Raw genomic sequence first — 22,894 nt, 5'->3', positions numbered from 1 at the left:
AAAGCGCGCGCTGGAGATGTCCCAGCCCCTCCTTCTTCCGGCCAGCGTCCATCCTCATGCTGCGGCTCCTACTCCCTGCTCCCCGCTCTCATCACACCGAGAAGAGCAGTCTCTACTCCAGCTGGTGAGTCTTTCCTGCCTTTTAGGCAGAAAGTTCCTTCTACAGTGCAGAGCACTTTCCTTACGTCCTAGCTGACAGGGTGTGCTGTATACGGCGCTGCTTCTTCCCTACTGAGATGGCTCTGACGCACATCTCACAAAAAGGGTAGTGTGGATCAGTAGCATTAACCCCTTCTGAACGGGGTCTGGCCCATCAGGCTGTTAACCCTCTCTGGAGGTGCACCCTTCTGGGATCAGAGGGTGCTTCTCTCTAGTCTGTCAGGTTAACTTTTGCTCTACAGGCCGCTGGGGTAGCTTTTCTCCTTCTAAGGAGGAGCTTTAACCCTTCAGTGCCGGGTGATTTTTTGTGCAAGAACAGGCTGTGGTAGTGGAATTCACACATCCTTGGTTACTGCACTATAAGGTTATTTCCGCCTTATCCGCGACGCTCGCAACTGTGTGGGGGCATGTCGGATCAGGGACCAGGGGGCGCGGACCTCTCTCCCGGTCCGCTTCAGGATCGGTCACGCGTATCTGATACGCCGGGATCTTCAACGGCGTCAGGTTCGACGCTAGTTGGGGGTCTCAGTGATGTTAAGGTGGAGGCGCTCACTCGCTCCATTGACAGTCTGTCTGACCTCCTGGGTCATTGGGTCTCTGCTAAGTCCCAACTGACGTCTAGAAGCAAGAAGCGTCACAGGCCTGTGGCGGCGCCGTCTCCTCCGCGTAGTGCGTCGGAGGCTTCAGAATCGCCGTCAGACTCTTCTGGTGAGATCTCCGATTCTGATAAAGAGAATCGGCGGGGTCGCTCTGCTTCGCTTTCGGGCCACGTAGACGCTTTTGTTGAAGCTATGCGGGAAGCGTTACAACTGTCTGAAGAGGTGACGGGGCGCCCTGGCAAATCGGCCCGGCTGTATCAGGAGTCGCGTCGGGCTCGCTCGACGCTGCCGATGCACGAGGAACTTAACAAGGCGGTGGAGAAAGAACGCCTGTGTCCGGATAAACGTTTCCAAGGGTTGCTGTTGTTTGATGCCCTGTATCCCTGTTCCACGGAAACGATCACTAATTGGGTCCCCTCTCCTGAAGTGGATGTGCCATTGTCTCAGCTGAGCAAATCCTCTTTGCTTCCTGTTAAAGGGAAGGCGAGTCTTCAGGACCCACTGGACAGAAGGACGGAGTTAGCGGCAAAGTCCATCTACGAGGCCACGGGTCACGGATTCCGAGCGGCCTTGGGGGCCATGTGGGCTGGTGAGGCTTCGCTGCGGTGGTTGGATCAGCTGCGGACGGCATGGCAAGATGGAACTCCGCTGTCTGAAGTGGAAAGGCTCTTCCAGCTCTTGGAAGAAGCGGCCTGATATGGCAGGGACGCAGTGCTGGATACTACTTCGGTGATGTCCAGGGCTCAATCCTCGGCCGTCTCTGTCAGGAGAGCACTATGGCTTAAACAGTGGACCGGAGACGCGGTATCCAAACAAGGTTTGCGGAGTCTGGCGTACAAGGGCGGTCAGCTGTTTGGTTCGGACCTCACGGAACTGATTGCTAAGGCCAAGGCCAAAGATACGGCCTTGCCGCAGCGAAAGGCAGCGGTTTCTACGTCCGGCAAGTCAAGTGCCGGTAGTGGTCGTCGGTCCTTTCGGCCCAGGGGTCGGTTCAGTCAGCCTTCTTGGAGATCGGATCGTCCCTCGTCTTCCGGAAAAAAGACCTCCCAGAAATCCCGTACTCCCTGGAAGCAACATTTCCGTCAGGACAAGCGGGAGGATGACAAAAAGCCCGCTAAGGCGGACTGACGCCAGGAACCCTCTCGAGGGCTCTCGGGTGGGAGGTCGTCTGCTACAATTCGGGTCTATTTGGGCGTCACACGTATCGGACTCCTGGGTGACGTGGGTTATGTCGGAAGGTTATTTCATAGAGTTTCATTCTCGACCCCCGGACAGGTTTAGTCAGTCGCGCATCCCGTCCGAGCCCAGGCTAGCTGCCGCACTGCTGCGGGAGGTCGACTCTCTTCTGCAGCAGGGTGTGGTGATTCCGGTTCCGCCGGAGGACCAAGGAAGGGGGTTTTACTCCAACCTTTTTGTGGTTCCCAAAAAGGAGGACAAGTTTCGCCCTATTCTGGACCTCAAAGATTTGAATTTGCATGTCCGGACCCGGAAATTCCGTATGGAGTCTCTTCGCTCCGTCGTGGCGGCCCCGTCGCAGCACGATTTTTTGGTGTCGATCGACATCCGCGACACCTATTTACATGTCCCTATCGGCAGGGCTCACCAGCGCTTCCTGCGGTTCGCCATAGGTCAGGCCCATTACCAGTTTGTGGCCCTACCATTCGGGTTGGCCTCGGCACCCAGGGTTTTTACAAAGATTCTGGCGCCGCTCATGGCGCTCCTTCGAAGGCAAGGAGTTACGATTCTCGCATCCACAGCGGAGGAGGCTGTGACGGCTCGCGATCTCTCACTTCAGCACCTGGAGGACTTCGGGTGGCTGGTCAATTGGAAGAAGTAGTCTTTGGAGCCGTCGCAGTCAATCCTGTTCTTGGGGATGCATTTCAACACGGTACGAGCAGTGGTGTCCCTGCCTCCGGACAAACAAGCGAACCTTCGTCACCATGTCCAGGATATGAGGTCGGCGATGGCGATGTCCCTTCGGAAGTGTATGCGCCTTCTGGGTCTGATGGTGGCAGCAATGGAAGCGGTACCTTTTGCACAATTTCATTCCCGGGGTCTCCAAAATCTTATTCTGACCCGTTGGGACCGATCGCCGGCTTCGCTAGATCGCTGTGTCGGTATCTCCCGCAGGGTGCGAGAGTCTCTTGGATGGTGGTTACATCCGGAGGCTTTATCCCTGGGAAAATCCTTCCTCCTCCCACGATGGTCGGTCATTACCACCGATGCCAGCCTGACTGGCTGGGGGGGGGTTTGGAACGATCTCTGGGTTCAGGGGGTCTGGTCGTCAGAGGAGTCATCTCTGCCGATCAACATCCTGGAGTTGAGAGCGATATTTCTCTGCCTCAGACATTGGACGGTCCCCTTGAGCGGTCTGCCGGTCCGGATTCAAACGGACAATGCGACAGCGGTCGCGTATATCAACCATCAGGGCGGGACGAGGAGTTCCAGACTCATGATGGAGGTCTTTCGGATCCTGGTATGGGCCGAGTCCAGGGTCCCAGCCATCTCCGCGATTCACATCCCAGGAGTGCTGAATATCACGGAGGACTTCCTCAGTCGCGAGCAGGTGGATCCCGGAGAATGGAGTCTTCATCCGGAAGTTTTACACTGCTGTGCTCCCGTTGGGGGACTCCCCAGGTGGACTTGATGGCATCCAGGCTGAACGCCAGGATAGGCTGTGGCGGTACATGCTCTAGTGGCCCCGTGGGACCAGTTCGAGCTGATCTACGTGTTTCCGCCGGTATCCTTGCTTCCTCTGGTCATCCGGCGGATCAAACTCGAACGAATTCCGGCAATTTTGGTGGCACCGGATTGGCCGCGGAGGGCGTGGTATTCAACGCTGGTGTCTCTTCTGGCGGCGCCTCCGTTTCCACTGCCTCTTCGCCCGGACCTGTTAACCCAAGGGCCCATTCGTCATCCGGACCTGAAGTCGCTTCGTTTGACGGCGTGGCACTTGAGACCGAGATCTTGACCCGTCGTGGGTTTTCGGCCGAGGTCATTGCCACCTTGCGGGCGGCCAGAGGTCCAGCTACGACTAGGATTTATCACAGAACTTGGGAGGCCTTCTATTCATGGTGTTCTGGATCGTCAAGGAACCCGAGGGTTTTTTTCCATTCCCAACTTTTTGGCTTTTCTGCAATGTGGTTTGGCCAAGGGTCTGGCGGTTGGTACCTTGCGGGGTCAGGTATCGGCACTTTCTGTGCTTTTTCGGAAGGCTATTGCCTCGCGCAGGGATGTGCGCTCGTTTTTTCGCGGGGTTGCACGTCAGTTTCCGCCTCGGAGGGCGTTTGTGGCTCTTTGGCAGCTTAATCTAGTCTTGGAGGCTCTTCAGCATGGGCCGTTTGAGCCTATGGATTCAGTTACGCTTTACTTACTTTCCTGGACGGTGGCCTTCCTGGTGGCGGTCACCTCTTTGAGAAGGGTTTCGGAGTTGGCGGCACTGTCTTGCTTGCCCCCTTTTCTGGAGTTCCACTCGGATCACGTGGTGCTTAGTACCCGTGGCGTCTTTCTGCCTAAAGTGGTGTCGCGTTTCCACGTCAATCAGAACATCGTGTTGCCCTCCCTCTGTCCGAATCCGAAAAGTCCAAAGGAGCGAGCCTTGCACTCGTTGGATTTGGTGCGGGCTTTGAAGTTCTATCTTTCAATCACGCAAGGGTTTCGGAAGTCGGACTCTTTTTGTGATTCCCGCTGGTCGTCGGCGTGGTCAGCGGGCCTCCAAGGACACTATAGCTCGGTGGACACGTTCGGCTATCCTGGAAGCGTGCCGGCTCAAGGGCGAGCCTTGTCCGGTTAAGGTTCGAGCTCATTCCACGAGAGCTGTTGGTTCGTCGTGGGCTTTTCATCAGGGGGCCTCGACAGCGCAGCTCTGCCGGGCGGCTACCTGGCGCTCCGTTCACACTTTTACTAAATTTTATAAAGTGGACGTGAGTGCTTCCGCCGATGCGGCCTTGGGGCGCAGGGTCCTGCAGGCGGTGGTGGTTTAAGTTATCTCTTTATCTAGTTTTGGCGCTTGTTGCGCGCTTGATTAAGTTGTTGGGGTCTTGGCGATTCTGCCACTGTTTCCCACCCTTGAGTTCTGGACTGCTTTGGGACGTCCCACTAGTAATGGATCTGTGTCTCCCTTCCTTCCCTTCTGCTGCTGAAAGACGGATTTTGGTAAGACCTTACCTGTAAAATCCTTTTCAGCGAAGGAAGGAAGGGAGACACAGCACCCTCCCAGGGCAGAAGTGCATTATTGTTTTCCTGATGTGGCGCGACTCCTCTCTGATGGCGGTCATCGGGACTGAGGTCGGCGCGCTAGGGCTCTGTTCCAGCATTGCCAGCTCATCGCAGTTGTCAGGTCCAGTGAGTAGTGCCTGGGACTGTGTGTTTTTTCTGTTATATGCATAACCTGTTCTCTCACACTTCTGATTTTTCAGAAGGGGTTGTGTTGTTCCGCTGATGTTATCTGCTCTTACTTAGCTTGTGTACGGACTGAGGAACATGGGAGTAGGAGGAGCCTAAGCTGGAGGGGCCGGTCGTCACTTTTTATAAATCTGAGGTGAACTATCCTGTGGGGCTCCGCCTACCCACTAGTAATGGATCTGTGTCTCCCTTCCTTCGCTGAAAAGGATTATACAAGTAAGGTCTTACCAAAATCCGTCTTTTTATTTTTAATAACCCGCTAAGGGAAAGCATACAGCTATGAGCTGGTCTTATTAGTCTGGAAAGGGGCCAATATTCATGGACCAACCCAGCCTATTAAACGAGCGGTGACGTCAGTAAGGTAACCACAGGTCACATCCGCTGAACTATGGTAACCTTACTGATGTCACCGCTCGTCACAGCAGCCAGGTTCTCCCGCTACACAGCATGAGAACTGGCAGTGGCTGCTGCTCCAGTCTTTGGAACTTCGTTGTCTGAACGGGGTTCCATAGACTGGACAAAGAAGACTGGGATCGTCATGAGACATCCATATGGACTTCGGCGGACGACTGTCAATTATTTTTTTTTCTTGGTAATAAATGGGTAAAAGAGGGAATTTATCTGGGAGTGTTTTTTTTTTTTTTTTTTTTTTTTTACCAAATAGAGGACTTTTGTGTGTGTGTTTATTTCTTATGACTACAAGGTTAGTAATGGGGGTGACTGACAAACGCCTTTCCATTACTAAGCCCTGAGTCCAGCGGACATTACACAGCTGACATCAACCTGAAAACCATTACCCCAATTACCAACGCACCAAGGCAATCGGGAACAGCAGAGGCAAAGCGCCAGAATTGGTGCTTCTAATGGATGCGCCATTTCTGGGATGGCTGAGGGCTGGTTTTATTAGGGTGGGCGGGGCCAATATTGCTGGACCTTCCCAGCCTGTTAATATCAGCTCGCAGCTGTCTGCTTTCCATTAAGTGGTTATTAAAAATAAGGGTGACCCAATGCCATTTTTTTCATTTATTTTATATATTTTTTAGCTAAATGTACAGAAAACTACATAGTTATATATCTCACGGACATCTATCTATGTATTCTCTATCTTTGCACATCTTAACACCTAAGCAGCTGTCATTTTATTCTACATTTTATTCCAGTACGTGTCACACTGATGGTGCACACAGATGGCATACGGATTGTACACACGGACAGCCCCGGTACTGGTTTTCCAGTAACGGAAATTCAGGACGTGAGAAGGAGGTTTTAGGGCATAATAAGACTGCTGTATAAATCGAACTGAGATCGGAACGCAGTGCACAGACAGACCGGCGGCTCTCCCTACTCGAGTAACTGCTTCATGTATTTCTATGGAGCTGTCACGCTTAGGTCAGGAGAGCTGTTGGCCAGTCCGTGCACTGCGTTGCATTGTGATCTCTGTCTGACTTATACGGCCCTCTGAGCCCTTAGCATGTATCTCTTGGGATGCTCATACCTTGTGCTCGCTAACACCCAAGATATTTTTGCAATTAATTGATGATAGCAAGACCAATAAATGTCAAAATCAAGTAAGCCACCTTTGATTATGTGTACCAGCTTTTTATACCTTCCCCTGAGACGTAATAATAAAACACTACAATCCAGACCAACCATGAGCCCCTACACATGTGTTGTGCGCATGTCCTACAGCAACTAGTTAAAAATGTGGCTTTTTATATGAGATTTCCTGGTACTTTTTTTCTTGGTCCCCCCCTTTTAATAACCACCAAAGGCTAAGCAGACAGCTGTGAACTCATATTAATAGGCTGGGAAGCTCCATGTTTATTGGTCCCTTCTTAGACTACTAAGACCAGCTCACAGCTGTCTGCTTTCCCTTAGCTGGTTACTAAAAATAAGGGGGACCTCACACCATTTTTTTAATTTATTTATTAGCTAAATACATGCACAGTAAACTACACACAGAAAACACTGACTATATATCTCACTGACATTTTCCTATCTATATATCTATTTTATTCTGACGGTTCGGGCTGTGATTTTACTGTACTTGGCTGATTAAATGTCGGGTTTCCTTTGTGATGTGTGCGTAAAAATCGGACTGCACATGCATGGTCCTTGTGCTGTGCGATTTTTTTGTTGTTGCACCAAGTGACTTGCATTAGCGTGTCTTGTCCGATATACACAGCCACTCGCAGCACGCTGCGTTTTTGTTTTTTTTTCTCTTCCAGATTCAAGCTGAGAAAAAAATCGCCTAACAGCTCAGAATCATTGAATAACATTAGACTGAGTGCAATCCGATTTTTTTTTTTTGGATTGCACTTGTCGGATTTATGCGGAGATGAGAACGAGCCATTACACAGATTATAAAATATAGCAGCTATATGGTCCGGTGAATAAGCAGTAATACAATCGAAACAACAATTCCTGCCAGAAGGCATGAAAAGTTGATAGTAAAGAGCCAACAAATCCCTTTGGAACCAATGGGTACATCACGCGTTTCGCTATAATTTTCTGTCAAAACTTCGACACAGAGCTTGCTAAGCACGATTGTTAACTAGTCAATGGCTACAGCGGATATAAAAAGTCTACATACCCCTGTTAAAATGCTATGTAGAAAAATAAACAACTAAAATAATGTGGTTACTTAAATATGCATACCCTAAGGCCACGGTCCCACAATCAGTATTTGGTCAGTATTTTTTCTCAGGAGTGAGAGCCAAAACCAGGTGAGGAACAATCAGAGAAAAGGTATAATAGAAACAAGTCACCAATTCTGCATTTATCACCCACTCCTGGTTTAGGCTCCCACTCCTGAGAAAAAAATACTGACCAAATACTGATAGTGGGGCTGTGGCCTTAAACTAATACTTTGTTGAAGTACGCTCGGAATTTATGACTGCATTTAGTCTTTTTTGGATAGGCTTCTATCAGCATGGCACATCTAGAATTTGCAATCTTTGTGCGGTCTTTGCAGAAGTGCTCAAAGTCACATTATTAGGGGATCTCCTGTGTACAGTGCTCTTTTCAGGTCAACCCACAGATTTTCAGCTGGATTTCAGTCTGTCCTCTGGCTGGGAAATTCCAAAATGTTGACCTTTTTCTGGCGAAGCCATTCTTTTGTTGATTTGTGGGTATGTGTACTGAAAGGTGAAATGCTTCTTCATTTTCAGCTTTTTAGCACAGGCCTAACGGTTTTGATACAAAGTTGACTAATATTTAGAACTGTTCATAACTTCCTTCACCTTAACTAAAGCCCCAGTTCCAACTACTGAAAAACAGCCCCAAAGCATAATGCTGCTTTCGCCATGCTTTATTGTGTATGGTGTTCTTTTGGTGATGTGCAGTGTTGGCTTTACTCCAAATACATCTTTTGGAATTATGGCCAAAAAATTCAACTTTGGTCTTATCAGAGGATAAGGCTATGTTCACACACTTTGGGTTTTGCAGCATATTTTGCTGCAGATTTTTATGCAGATTTTCAGCTGCGTTTTCAGTACCAGCAAAGTCTATGAGAAACCAGAATTCTCTTTTCACCCATGTTTTTTTTTTGCTGTGTATTTTGTGACTTGGTTGTGTTTTTGGGAAATAGAGCATGTCACTTCTTTCAGCGTTTGTGCAGCAGAAAACGCACCTGCGTATTTGCAGCGTTTTTCACCCATAGGAAGTAAAGGGTGGTCAAAAAAACGCAGCAAAAATGCAACAAAAAGCGCACCAAAACCTGCGTTTTTAATGCAGCTATTTTCCTGCCAGAGAAAAGTTAGCAGCAGAAAAAAAACAGCGTGTTTGAACATAGCCTAACACGTTTTCCCACATGCTTTTGGCAGACTTGACGTAGGTTTTGTCAAAACATAGCCGGGCTTGGATGTTTTTCTTTGTTAGAAAAGGCTTCAGTCTTGCTACCTTACCAGACATATGAAGAATACGGGAAATTGTTGTCACATTCCGTACACAACCAGTACTTGCCAGAAATTTCTGCAGTTACTTTAAAGTCGCTGTAGGTCTTTTGGTTGCCTCCCCGACCAATTTTCTTCTAGTGTTTTCATTAATTTTTGAGAGACCTTAAGTTCTAGGTAATGTCACTATTGTGACAAATTTAAGCCAATTCAGTGTTCTATGGTATATCTAATCCTTTGGAAATGGTTTGTGGACTCTTCTTCTAACTGATAACTTTCAATAAGGAGATCCCTTTGCTGTGGTGTTAGCCGTTTATGGACCATGGCTTTGCTGTAAAATGAAACTTAGAAAATCCTATTAGAACAGCTAAACTTTATCTGGTGTTAATAAGAATCACTTTAAATCATGGCAGCTGTGTACCGACTACTATTTAATATGAGATTAGTGAGGTTGTCTGGTATTTTGATAAGTCTGTAGTCACTCTGTGAATGCAGAAATTTGAATCCTAGCAGCTTGTGCAATGCACGCTGTCAGGCTTCTCCGGCGGTGAAAGTGGATGGTCATGTAACTGCAGGTTTGTGATTTTCATGCTTCCGCTCACATTCTGACAACACATGCTCGGCCTCGCTCAATTCACTTGTGTTGAGCGAGGCCGAGCATGTCTAGTTGGAATGGGGCTGGAAGTATGTAAACCGCTTACTTGCGTTCACATGGCTGCCAGCTTTCACCGCCGACACTTGAGAATCCTGACAGTGTGTAGTGCTCACACTGTGACTATTCAGAGGTTTGCAGTTACGTAGTGACTGTAGACTTTTAGCAAGTGACCGGACAGACCCTTTAAGGCTACGTTTACATGTTCAGTATTTGGTCAGTATTTTACCTCCGTATTTGTAAGCCAAAACCAGGATTGGGTGATAAATACAGAAGTGGTGACGTGTTTCTATTATACTTTTTCCTCTGATTGTTCCACTCCTGGTTTTGGCTTACAAATACTGATGTAAAATACTAACCAAATTATAAACGTGGCCTAACAATGTTTGGCTAATTCTAAACTCAACCACCGCCCCAATTATAAGAGGGTGTTCACACTTATGCAAGTTTTGTTATTTTATTTTTTTCCCTCAAAATGATCTCAATTTGTTTCTCAATCAGTTGTACAGATTATGGGTTCCATTAAATATGGCAAAAGTTCTAAAATTATTTTTCTTAGTATGATCTTGTTTTACCCTGGCATTTTAACAGGGGTGTGTAGACTTTTTATACCCACTGTATATATTGCCTGTCTTTCCTATTAACATATTTGAGAGTAATCGGTATTAAATTTTAGGTAGATGGGAGAACCACTATATTCAGCAGCTTGTGCAGCACATTGGAGAAGATTAAGACATGTAGAAATTCAACATTTTCAATCCTTTCTCGTGATATCTGATGGCGTTACACACACAATCCTGATCATCAGCTGACTGTGCTAACATTTTTAAGCTCTGCTGGTCTAATGTATATGCTCAGGTGTAACTAGGAAAACATTTTTGTAATTGTATAACCTTTGTGTTCTAATCGAATCTTATCATAACTTGCTCTTACATTTGTACTTTTGGAGTGTTTATAATGCCATTTATTTATCTCTTAGAGTCAAGCTGTAATCATACTTCCCTTCTTTACCAATCTAAAAGAAGAAAGATTGAGCGAGCTGAGGAATGCCCTTGATCAGTTTGTTGCCTTTAACTTTCCAATGAAATCTAATGAATTTCCTAAAGGCACCTTAAAGTTTAATAATTATGTGGACTGTGTGAAGAAGGTGGGTAATGTTTGATCCAGATTTAATTGATACGTAGAACATCATTCATCCTCTAATGATACCTTCCTTGTTATTCTAGAATGAAATCTTTGTTCGATTAACCTTATGCATAGACTATAATAATAAAGTTAGTAGTGCCCAATCCAACTAGTTTTTATCATGTGAAAAAAAGGAGATTTCCACGAGCGCCATTTATCCCCTTAAAAGCAGCAAACTCAAAAGCACCTTTTGCCTTGGTGCATACTAGACAAAACCCAGTGAAAGATATATGTTGTACAAAAGCTGAGATGCGCTAAAAAGAGGGTGAGACAATTCCAAATAATCTAGTTCCAAAAGACTATTAAAATAAATATATGGAAAAAATAGCTGATTGAATCTGCTCTCTTTACCTTCTTTGTAGTGTATAATTATTCACTTTAATGCCGATATTGCAGTTTGTATGAATACACAGGTATATGGAATTCTGTGTTTTCAAACTATTCCGTGTCTTGGATTTCTACTGCTAAGTTGCTCTGAATGATGAGAGCGCAGAGATGAAGGAACTCCTTTTGTTACACTGTGTTAGTGAAGGATCCTGTTGGAAGTCTTTAGTGCCTCATTACACTTACAGGAGTTTCTGTGTCCAGAGTCAATGCACTTAGAAGGAAAGGTAAGGTACATGCACTTTGTATGCGGAGAAAACTTGTTAAAAAGTCCTTAGTGCTAAGTTGCACTTACGGTGGTGCCTCTGTCCAGAGTCCGCGCTACAAAACGAAGGAGAGAGCAACGCTAGCGTGGTGCCGGCCGGTCACCACGCTATGGACCTCCGATTCAAATCAAGTCGCCTTGCAGGTGCGTGACGTCACTACAGCAGTAAAAGCTCTCCTCATGCAAAGGGGGAGTGACTACTTTTCCAGCGCGTTTCTGCGGTTGTGACCTCCTTCATCAGGGATTAAACCTATATCCTATGGCACTGTTTTTATAGGTAGGCGCTTAAACTCCTGGATTAGAGATCCAATCGTGTTAAAAGGCAAATAATTCTATCTCACTATTGAGATCCATACGTCTCAGTGTGTTCATTCAAATACACCTACTCTCCACCTTCGACATCTGTTTAATTATGTCTCCCCCTCTCCAATATTTCTCCACTTTTTCTATTCCCCTGAAAAAAACTTCCTGTTATTTTTCCAATGTATGCCATCTTATAATGTTGTGATAGAGGATGTCCTAGGAACTGTCTTCTGATATTATAAAGATGTTTCTTTAATCTCACCCTTAGTTCCCGTTTTGTCCTACCTATATAATATTTGTGACAAGGACATTGTATACAATATATTACTCCTTTCATGTGGCATGTTTTATGGTTTTTATTGTGTATTGTTTTTCAGGAGTTTCAAGGGTGTATATTGGATCCTGGTTTCTAGTTGCTTTGCACATTATGCAGTTTTTGCATGGACAAAATTACTTTTCCCTTCCGATTTTGCTTGTTATATGTGTGTTTCTTACCACTGTTGGTGCTATTTTAACTTGCAAGTTCTGAGCCTTTCTATATATAAAACTTGGTCTGGATGGAATAAGATCCCCTATTATTTTATCCCCTTTCAGTAATGGCCATTATTTTTCTACAATTCGTTTTAATAATTTGTGGTCTTGATTGTATTGAGTTATATTTGGTACATTAAATGGAGAATCAAATTTTGTAAATTTCTTCGTAATATTTGTTGTTAATAAAGATTCCCTCAATATTTTTTCCACTGCTGTTTCTATTTTCTTCAATTTAGTCCTACTGTATCCCTTTTGGATAAATTTATCCATCATTTTGGATGATTCTCAATGATAGTCATCTAGTACAATTCCTCTTAATCAGTGTTAGTTGTCCTTTTGGAATATTATCAACCCGATACAGGAGTATTCTAAAGCTTTCAATACATTTCAAAATCTGGTAATTGGAGATATACGTAAAGTCAAAATCAAAAATCGGTATAGTAATCTAACCAAAGAGGAATAAAGAAATATTAAGAAATTTCAGGAGAATAACAACATAATGATACACCCAGTTGTAATTTTGGATAAAGAAAAATTTCATATAGAATCCATGCGCTTATGATAAATCACAATAAAACATACCAACAACTTGGATGGGATCCCACCACCAGGTTTTGTAAAGAATTAAAGACATTAATCAATAAAGGAAAAAATATTGAGGGAAATATTGATTTTAGGGTTGGCGACCTTTACATTGTAGTTGAGGTTCGCTAATTATGTAGTCTCCTAATCAATAATTGGTGGGGATATCCATTTCAGCAATGCTTGTTGATTGATAATATAGATTTATACTACATGATTATACCTATCTAGTGGTGTTATTTAGAAATTTGTGAATAGACAATTTTTGAACCGGTAATAATCCGTTTGCTGTGACGGATTACTAGCAATAATTGTTGCTGTATCTAATTATATTCCGTATTTACCTGGCCCTGTGAGAAACTATTTGTATTTTGTTCTTTGTTTTTGTTCTTGGCTTTAATATAAATAAATATTAAAAGTTATACTTTATACATTATTACAATTGGATTTGACAGTGAGTAAGAATTAACAATAATTGGGGACACCTTAATATTGGTATACTGTGAAACAGTCTCAGGATTTCTAAATAGAATAACAGTGCATAGGTTTTCTAAATAATAAAGCAATTTTACAAATTTTCTAATTTTTTTCTTCTTGCCTTTTGAAAATGAATACTTATGATAAGGAATCTGTTAGCAGGTTTTTACATATGAAAGTAGTGATATGGCTGTGTATGGCGTTGTCACCCACTAAAATAATGCCTTTGTGGCGTGTTAATGTATTTGGTGTTTTTTTTCCAAGTGCATTGATTCGGATACCAGTGCACTTCCAGCCTGATCTGTCTATAATTTCTCATGGCTGGATCATCCGCTCTCTAAAAAAAGGTATAATTGTTATTGGAGACAGGTGCCATATTCCATTACTTGTGTAAAAATGTGCTGACAGTTTATCTGCAGGGCTTGATTAGGGTATTATAATAGCAGGGGTTCTGAAACTGATAATTTCTGTAATCTTAGTCTTTGTGCCTGGGAAAAAAATATATGCAGTTTACTACGAACTGCAGAATTTAGCATCTTTATGATTCAGATTTTGCCGGTGTGCTTCACCTGTACTTTTTGCAAAACTGGATTTAAACGGCACATGATCTTGGTCAGAGGTGGCCCCCATCCTTTAACAGGTATGTGAACCTATTAATTAGTTAATTTTTCAGAATGAAGTTTTATTAATTCTAGTAATTATTTGAATTTGAACATGAAGGACATTCAGTGACAATGTCTACATTGTGCGTTCTAATAGACTAGATGGTGGCCCGATTCTAACGCATCGGGTATTCTAGAATAGGTATGCGGCCAACCGGGCGCAATCAGCAGAACGTTGTTTAAATTTGGCGCCAAAATCGCTGATTGGTCGCGGCCGCCAACCGTGACTAATCAGCAAAACGGTGTTTAAATTTGGCGGCAATATCGGTGATTGGTCACCTGTGGCGGCCGCGACCAATCAGCGAACTGTGTTAGTGAGGACCGGAGAGCTTGTTTAAATTGGTCGATTTTATCGCCAAATCAGCAGAGCGGCGTTTAAATGTGCCGCCCATCTCGCTGATTGGTCGTGGCCGGCCACTGCGACCAATGAGCAGAGCTTCTTTTAAATTTGCCTCCCATCTCGCTGATTGGTCGCGGTGGCCGGCCGCGACCAATCAGCAGAGCGGCGTTTAAATTTGCCGCCCATCTCGCTGATTGGCCGCGGTCGGCCGGCCACCACGACCAATCAGCAGAGCGGCGTTTAAATTTGCCGCCCATCTCGCTGATTGGCCGCGGTCGGCCGGCCACCGCGACCAATCAGCAGAGCGGGAGCTGCACTGCTTGTGCGGCTCCGTATTAGCGAGGACCGGGGAGCGGCGCTGCCTGTGCGGCTCCTTCTGCTGCGAGAAGCCGGGAGATGAGCGGCTACTCGCAGCAGAAGCATCCCGACCGGCAGCCGCTCCCCGGTCCTCCGTTCACACTTGCTGTCGGGAGATCAGTGGGCCAAGCTGCTGATCTTCCGACGTTAGCCGCATGGAGGTCAGCGGCGCCGGTCGGGGTAGTTGTGCTGCTAGCGCCGCTCATCTCCCCGCTGCATCGCCGCTGACCTCCGTGCCGCAGATGAGCCGCTAACGGCCGCCATCTTTTTTCAGAAATCCTGCGGCGCTTATTGGCCGCTGCCGGACCAATGAGCGACGCGGGATTTCCAGGACCGACACACAGACAGACAGACAGACGGGATAAGACCATTATATAGTAGATGAGATCATAGCACAGAAAATCTAATTTTAAAGACAAGAACAATAAGAGACCATTGTACAATTTAACACTATTATACAGAGTTAGATTGATTAGGTTCATTTATGCATCACAGTGTGTGGAAAAAAAACTATGTATGCATTTCTCTTAGTTTTTAGATGCATTGGAACTGTCACAAAGCCCAGTACTGCTACAGCTTATGGCTGGAATTCTTTGTAGAGATGACAAACATTTTATGGAAGATTTATTTCAGAACACCTTCAAAAAAGTTATGAAAAGGTTTGTACTTTTATTGTATTCTCTAAAAATTTCCCATGAACTGGTCTATTAGGTTCTTTTTAGAGTAAGCAGTAGCTTTAAGCGGGGGTGTTGCTTTCATTTAGACAAGCATGTTTTAATTCTGGTGAGATTGTGTGTGGAATGCTGATTCTCTACAGCATTTAAAATATAAATGAAGCTTTGTACAAAGATTTGTGGTAAGAAGATTAATTGCCCTGGATACCATGGCACAATCATATAAATTTTCTAAAAACTTGTTAAAACTCTCAAACTTGTTAAGTTAATTCACCAATTTATTCCCAATTGACTACAAATCCGCAAATTAGAGGAATTTTTTTCTTACCTCCCACTAGAAGTGTTACATCTTACTACATACAGAATAGTGTTTTTTCAGTTATGTAATAAAATGTCCTTTTGTATAATGCAGCCCAGCTAAAGGAAGAGGATGCTGCTGCTTTTAACAAATTAATTTGCTAAAGGAGGTCATAGCTGCCACCAAAGGGTATTCTGCAAGATGACTACATAGCTGCTTCTGAAGGGTCAATCTGTAAGAGGAAAAGCGGGTCCATACACAAAAAACCATCAGCAGCCACTCAACTCTGAGGCCAATGCTATGATGGGTTTTTTTTCTGTTACCTACTTCTAGTCTTTTCCTTCTGTTGCTTTTTAAAGGGAACCTGTCAGCTCCTCAACTTCTCCTAAAGTGCCACCATAACTTTATATAAGCCTATTTCTAGGTTATGGGAATGTCCTTTATGTGTCATACACTTATTTTTAAGTCTGAAAAATCATGTTTGTCCTCCTGATCATGCGCAGTGCAGATATTCTACTGAAGGCTCCCTTTCCTTCTGAAATGCTACAAAGTTGCAGGTCACCCTGGATACCCTGACCCTGTTCAATTGGGTGTTAAAATTCCAGAAATCATGTTTTCATCATGCAAACAGATCTCTTTCCTTGGGTGGTGTTCCAAACCGCATTGTCCAAAGACACGTCTCTCAGTAAGTTTTTTTTTGCAAGTGGGACCTGGGCTACGCAGTCTCATTATAGGGGCCATACTCTCTGCCTAGTTTCATGCTCATTCACTTCAAGTGGCGATTTTGGATTGCCAAGATTTGTCTCACTACTCCTTGGACAGTGTTATTTCCCCTATTTAACATCAGTGTACAACTATTGCCCATACTATCTTTCCTGTGTCGCTCTTCACCAGCTTTTTGTTTTCTGTTAGGGCACTAGGGGAAAATGTTGTCTGCTACACTAGTGTCATATGCAGATGAAAAACTATTATGACTGTTGTGGCCCTTAAGAGTTCTTTAGCAAATCTTCAAATCTCCCGAAGGCTCATTGTTTGAGGACAAAACTTACCGCTTGGGTTGAAAGTTTTTCTTTCCTCCATTATACATATCCACACACAGCCACCTGGTCATTCCTGAACACAACTTATGCACAAAAAATCTAACATACAATTTTATTTGAATTAAAACTTTCCTGTTCGATGTTTAGGAGTAGCTGTGAGAAGCAAGTGGTCTTGATGGAAACGCTTCACAACATGTTCAAGAGTGAAGATCTACTTTCGAATATGACTCGGCTGTCTTTAGTTGATCACTGCCTACTGATTCTTTTGTGGAATTGTAGTTCTGATGCATTGAAAGATTTTTTCAGCAAAATCATTAATTTTTCCATGGATGTTCTCAAGAGCAGATTCACCAAGGTATCAATTTACACATGTATTTAAAATATCCTATTACCATATATACTAGAGTATAAGCCGACTTTTTCAGCACATTTTTTATGCTGAAAAAGCCCCCCTTGGCTTATACTTGAGTATATACTTACATTCTGGCTGTGGAAGGTGGTGGGGGGAGGGTGTTGCGGTTGCTGAAGGTGGTGCACAGGCAGTGGCCAGCTGCTGCAGCTACCATGTGTGCCCATGGGGGTGGAAAGGAGTAAATATTCATTTTCAATAATAGCGCACAGTGTCAGTCGCAGCCGTTGGCTTCCTTGCAGCGGCTCAGCGATCTTCTGTGCCCGCTATTGAAGAGTATAAATATTCACTTCTTCCCACTCCCATGGGTGTGGAGAGGAGTGAATATTCATTCTCTTTAGTAGCGCGCACAGAGGATCACTGCGCCGCCGCAGGAGCTGCGGCCTCTGCTGACACTGCGCGCTATTAAAGAAAATTACTATTCACTCCTCTCCACTCCCATAGTCGGTGATGTCATGCGCTGCTCAGATGCTGAGGTGAGCTGCTGGCATAACAGGATGCAGCACTGGAGCAGAGGGAAGGAATGCCAGTATAAGTGTTTATTTTTTTCATGTGTGCAGTGATGGGGGGGCATGCATACCAGGATTGGGGATGAGGCAGCCATGCATACCATGATTGGAGATGAGGGAGCCATGTATACCAGGATTGGGGAGGAGCGAGCCCTGCATACCAGGATTGGGGAGGAGGGGGCCATGCATGCCATGATTGGGGAGGAAGAGTCAATGCAGATCAGGATTGGGGAGGAGGGGGCCATGCATCCCAGGATTGGGGAGGAGGGGGCCATGCATCCCAGGATTGGGGAGGAGGGGGCCATGCATCCCAGGATTGGGGAGGAGGGGGCCATGCATGCCAGGATTGGGGAGGAGGGGGCAATACTTACCAGGATGGGGAAATTTACCAGTAGCTGCTGCATTTCCCATCCTAGGGTTATACTCAAGTGAATACGTTTTCCCAGTTTTTTGTGGTAAAATTAGGTGCCTCGGGGTATACTCGAGTATATACTGTACTTATTGTTACCCACTTTCGGGTGTTTTCCACAAGTAAAATCATTACTTGTGTCGAAATTGCCATGATTTTCCTTTTGGAAGATGCAGTTACAGACCAAGGTGTTAAATCTAATATTTATAGCTAACTTCACGTTTAGTGCCGGAGCTGTTGGATCTCTTCGTAGATTTGATGCCAACTATTTTCCATTAAACACTTTTCATGCTTTCAGCAGCATTTGAGTTTTTCTGTTTCACAAATGTAATCAATGTATGATGGCTATCCCCATAATTTACAATTTTGTGTGCTTTTAGTGGACTTTGAAATGGGCTCCTAGCAATATATTTTTTTTACATAACACCATCCAGATAAATTGACATGGTGTCAATTAATAAAATAGACATGAGTCTATTAAGGGATTAGTCCAATCTTGTAGGGTCATTGTAAAGGCGAATTGTAACAGGGCCCATTTGAATAGGAGTGCCGATGTGCAGGGAAAACTGAAAGTTACAGACCAGAATTGTAACTTTTCAGACCACCTGATATGCAGTTTGTAGCCTGATCCAAGATTAAGATCTTGTGGGAATGCCTCTCCCAGTAATATAGGCTGGAAGTGAAGTCTGTGTGTATCTAGAGTGCTGTTGTCTTTACTTCCTTTAGTGTATCAGCACAGCTTCTAACCTGCACTTATTTATTTTTTCTCAAGTCACCCTCCAGGATAGCACATTTGGTGTTTGACTCCTCACCCTAATTAGGGACAGGAAACAAAGAGTTTAAATAGCCAAACCCCACTTTATATCTTCAGTATTTTCCTGTTGCTATGGCACATGAAGAGGTTATCCAGCAGTGCTCTACAGCGGATGGCAGATGCGGTTTCCATTTTTTAATTATATTTTTTATATTTGGCAGCTGAGGTCAATCGCCTTGCCCTCCTCTTGAAAGCTGCTTCTGTCTACCATGTGTTCAGGACTCCTACCGTCTCTCCTGTACCTTTTGGGTATTGTAGAGTAGTTTCCACAACTGCTTCAGCACCCTCGTAAGTCAGTTTTCATGCCGTGATGATGGTATAACTATCCTCAGGTAGCTGTAGCCCATCAAACCCTCAGTGGTGACAGTAGCATGGTCAGCTCATGACCACTAAAGCCTACAACTTGCTGTAGCGATAATCTGAACATCATAACTGTAAGACAAGAGGGAGTTCACGGGTGATTTATCTGCTGAGTATAAGTTTTAAAAATTCTAGATATTCCTTATAATTTAGTTAACCTTTAATTGTCTAGGCTTTTAGATCTGGCAAATGAATTTATTATTTATGGATAATTACAGTCCTGCTTACAGACACAATTAAAAATTGGAAACCATTCTTGGTTTTTACATTTTTGACAATGTTCTTCTTTCAGTGCTTTGATCGTGAATTTTGGTATGCACTAAATAGAATATCTGATTCCAGTTATTGTGTGTTTATTGTTTTTTTTTCTATTATTGTGGTGTTTTCCTAGAATTCAGAAGCTACTTTTGACACTCAGCTTACAAAGAAAATTGGTTACTACAAGATGCTGGAAGTTCTTTATTTACGGCTAACTAAAGATGAAATTTATTCCAAAGAATCCAGAATAAATCACGCATTTGAAGGGACAGTAAATGTTGACGAAAAACTGCTTACTAAGACATTGCTGAAGTAAGTGATAAAGTTATTTACGACAATCACTGCTGTTAACCCTTTCGCAACCCTGTGGTTTTGCGTTTTTGCATTTTCGTTTTTTCCTCCCCTTGTTCCCAGAGCCATAGCGTTTTTATTTTATGGTCAACATGGCTGTGTGAGGGCTTATTTTTTGCGGGACGAGTTGTACTTTTGAACGACATTACTGGTTTTACCATATCGTGTATGGGAAAATGGGAAAAAAATTCCAAGTGCTGTGAAATTGCAAAAAAGTGCAATGTCACAAATGTTTTTTTTTTTAATTTTTTTTACCACGTTTACTGAATGCTAAAACTGACCTGCCATTATTATTCTTGAGGTCATTACGAGTCCATAGGCACCAAACATATACAGGTTCTTTTTTATTTAAGTGGTGAAAAAAAAATCCAAAGTTTGCTTTAAAAAAAAAATAAATAAATAAAAAATGGCGCCATTTTCCAAGACCCGTAGCGTCTCCATTTTTTGGGATCTGGGGCCGGGTGAGGGCTTATTTTTTGTGCGCCGAGCTCAAGTTTTTATTGATACCATTTTGGGGTAGATTCGATGTTTTGATCGCCTTTTATTGCAATTTTGCTGCGACCAAAAAACGTAATTCTGGCGTTTAGAATTTTTTTCTTGTTACGCCGTTTACCGATCGGATTAATTCTATTTTTATATTGATAGATCGGGCGATTCTGAACGCGGTGATACCAAATATGTGTATGTGTTTTTTTATTATTATTTTATTTTGAATGGGGCGAAAGTCGGGTGATTTAAACTTTTATATTTTTTTAATTTTTTAAATATTTTTAAAACCATTTTTTTTTTCACTTTTTGCTTGCTTCTCTTGTCTCCATAGGAGACTAGAAGCAGCACTTGTCTGATCGCCTCTGCTACATACACGGCATACCACTAGGTGGCGCTCATAGCGATCAGCTCATGACAACCACTGCAGTCTGCTGCAGACCCAGGGTTGTCATGACCACCCATCGGTGACCCGCGATCACGTGACGGGTGTCACCGATGGGCGGGGTAAGTGACGCGCTTCCAAATGCCGCTGTCGGAGATTGACAGCGGCATTTAACATGTTAACAGCCGTGGGTGGATCGCTATTCCACCTGCAGCTTTTATGGGCTCATGTCAGCTGTAATAATCAGCTGACATGTGCCCGGTTCAATGTGGCCTCAGCGCTGGAGCCCTCACTGAACTGGGGGTTACTGCCTGGTGCATACTAATACGTCCCAGGCTGTAAAGGGGTTAAAGGCTGACTCCAGCTTTGTAATATAGCTGACATCTGTCCTGTTTGGAGTGGGCTTTTCTCATGATCCCGCTCCAAACACCCTGACATGCTTAACGGTGTAATCGTAAAGCATGGAGTGCTAAGGGATTAACATTAAATTCCTTAATTGCATTTCAGGTTTATATAAAGAATAATTCACAAACTGCTGCGTATATTTGCTTTACCCCTTTACACCCGAAGGTTGTTTGCACATTAATGACAATCCAATTTTTACAATTCTGACCACTGTCACTTTGAGGTAATAGTTCTGAAACGCTTCAACGGATCCGACTGGTTCTGAGACTATTTTTTCATGACATATTGTACTTTATGACAGTGGTAAAATTTCTTTGATATCTCTTGCATTTATTTGTGAAAAAATTGGAAATTTAGTGAAAATTTTGAAATTTTCGCAATTTTCAAACTTTGAATTTTTATGCCCTTAAATCAGAGAGGTATGTCACACAAAATAGTTAATAAATAACATTTCCTATATGTCTACTTTACATCAGCACAACTTTGGAACCAAAATTTTTTTTTGTTCGGACGTTATAAGGGTTAAAAGTTGACCACGATTTCTCATTTTTCCAACAAAATTTACAAAACAATTTTTTTTAGGGACCACATCACATTTGAAGCGACTTTGAGGGGTCTGTATGACAGAAAATACCCTAAAGTGACACCATTCTAAAAAATGCACCCCCTAAGGTGCTCAAAACCACATTCAAGAAGTTTATTAACCCTTCAGGTACTTCACAGGAATTTTTGGAATGTGGAAGAAAACAATGAACATTTAACTTTAGACCCAAATTGTTTTATTTTTGCAAGGGTAACAGAAAAAAATGGACCCCGAAATTTGTTGTGAAATTTCTCCTGAGCACGCCAGTACCACATATGTGTGGGAAAACCACTGTTTGTACGCAGGGTTCAGAAGGGAAGGAGCACTGTGACTTTTTAAATGCAAAATTGTCTGGAATCGAGAGCTGACGCCATGTCGCGTTTGGAGAGCTCCTGATGTGCCTGAACAGTGGAAACCCCCCACAAGTGACCCCATTTTGGAAACTATACCCCTCAAGGATTTTATCAAGGGGTATAGTGAACATTTTGAACCCAGAGGTACGACACAGAATTTGATAAGATTAGGTCATCATATTGAAAATGTTGTCCTAAGTCTTGAGCGCAAGTGCTGGCTACTTGAGTTTGAATCGGGTACTCTGGTATGCACCAAGTATCGCGGGTGCTCGAGTGACATTCTCGAGTCCCCGTCCCTCATGTTTCACAGTTGTTAGACACCCCAAAAAAACATGCGGGGATTGCTCGTGTATGGCAGGCTATCCCCACATGTTTTTTTTTTGGCTGTATAACAGCCGTGAAACATGTGGGGCGGAGATTCGAGCATGTCACTCGAGCACCCGCGATACTCTGTGCATTCCCGAGCATCCGATGCAAACTCAAGAAGCGAGCACTTGCGCTCAACACTAGTCACCATATCGTCATAATTTTTTTTTTCTTTACTTTTTCAGCCTTAAGGCTATGTGCCCATGATGCAGAAATGAAGCAGAAATCGTCAGGAGCATTTCTGCATGTCCTTGGTAGTAAAAACACATGCAGATTTTACATGTGTTTTTGATGCGTTTTAGATGCTTTTTTACTTGCGGATTTGCCATGCATTTTTCAAATGCATTGTATAGGCAAATCCGCATGTGGAAACACACAAAGAATAGACATGCTGCGTT

The 22,894-nt window shown here is 43.9% G+C and overlaps 1 protein-coding gene across 1 annotated transcript in view; it reads left to right on the top strand.

The window, feature by feature from the left end:
- Positions 1-22,894, top strand: part of PRKDC (protein kinase, DNA-activated, catalytic subunit) — a 427,433-nt gene that overhangs the window by 159,236 nt on the left and 245,303 nt on the right. Inside the window, exons 39-42 of the mRNA XM_073679277.1 lie at positions 10,687-10,854; positions 15,328-15,455; positions 16,956-17,163; positions 19,701-19,879. Coding sequence (XP_073535378.1) covers positions 10,687-10,854; positions 15,328-15,455; positions 16,956-17,163; positions 19,701-19,879 — 683 coding nt within the window. The remainder of the gene's footprint in view (positions 1-10,686; positions 10,855-15,327; positions 15,456-16,955; positions 17,164-19,700; positions 19,880-22,894) is intronic.

The sequence above is a fragment of the Phyllobates terribilis genome, unplaced genomic scaffold, assembly GCF_046119375.1.
Source record: "Phyllobates terribilis strain yellow unplaced genomic scaffold, ASM4611937v1 Scaffold_4__5_contigs__length_816908805, whole genome shotgun sequence".
In the NCBI taxonomy this organism is placed as follows: Eukaryota; Metazoa; Chordata; class Amphibia; order Anura; family Dendrobatidae; genus Phyllobates; species Phyllobates terribilis.
This window is presented reverse-complemented; position numbering and strand designations above follow the sequence as displayed.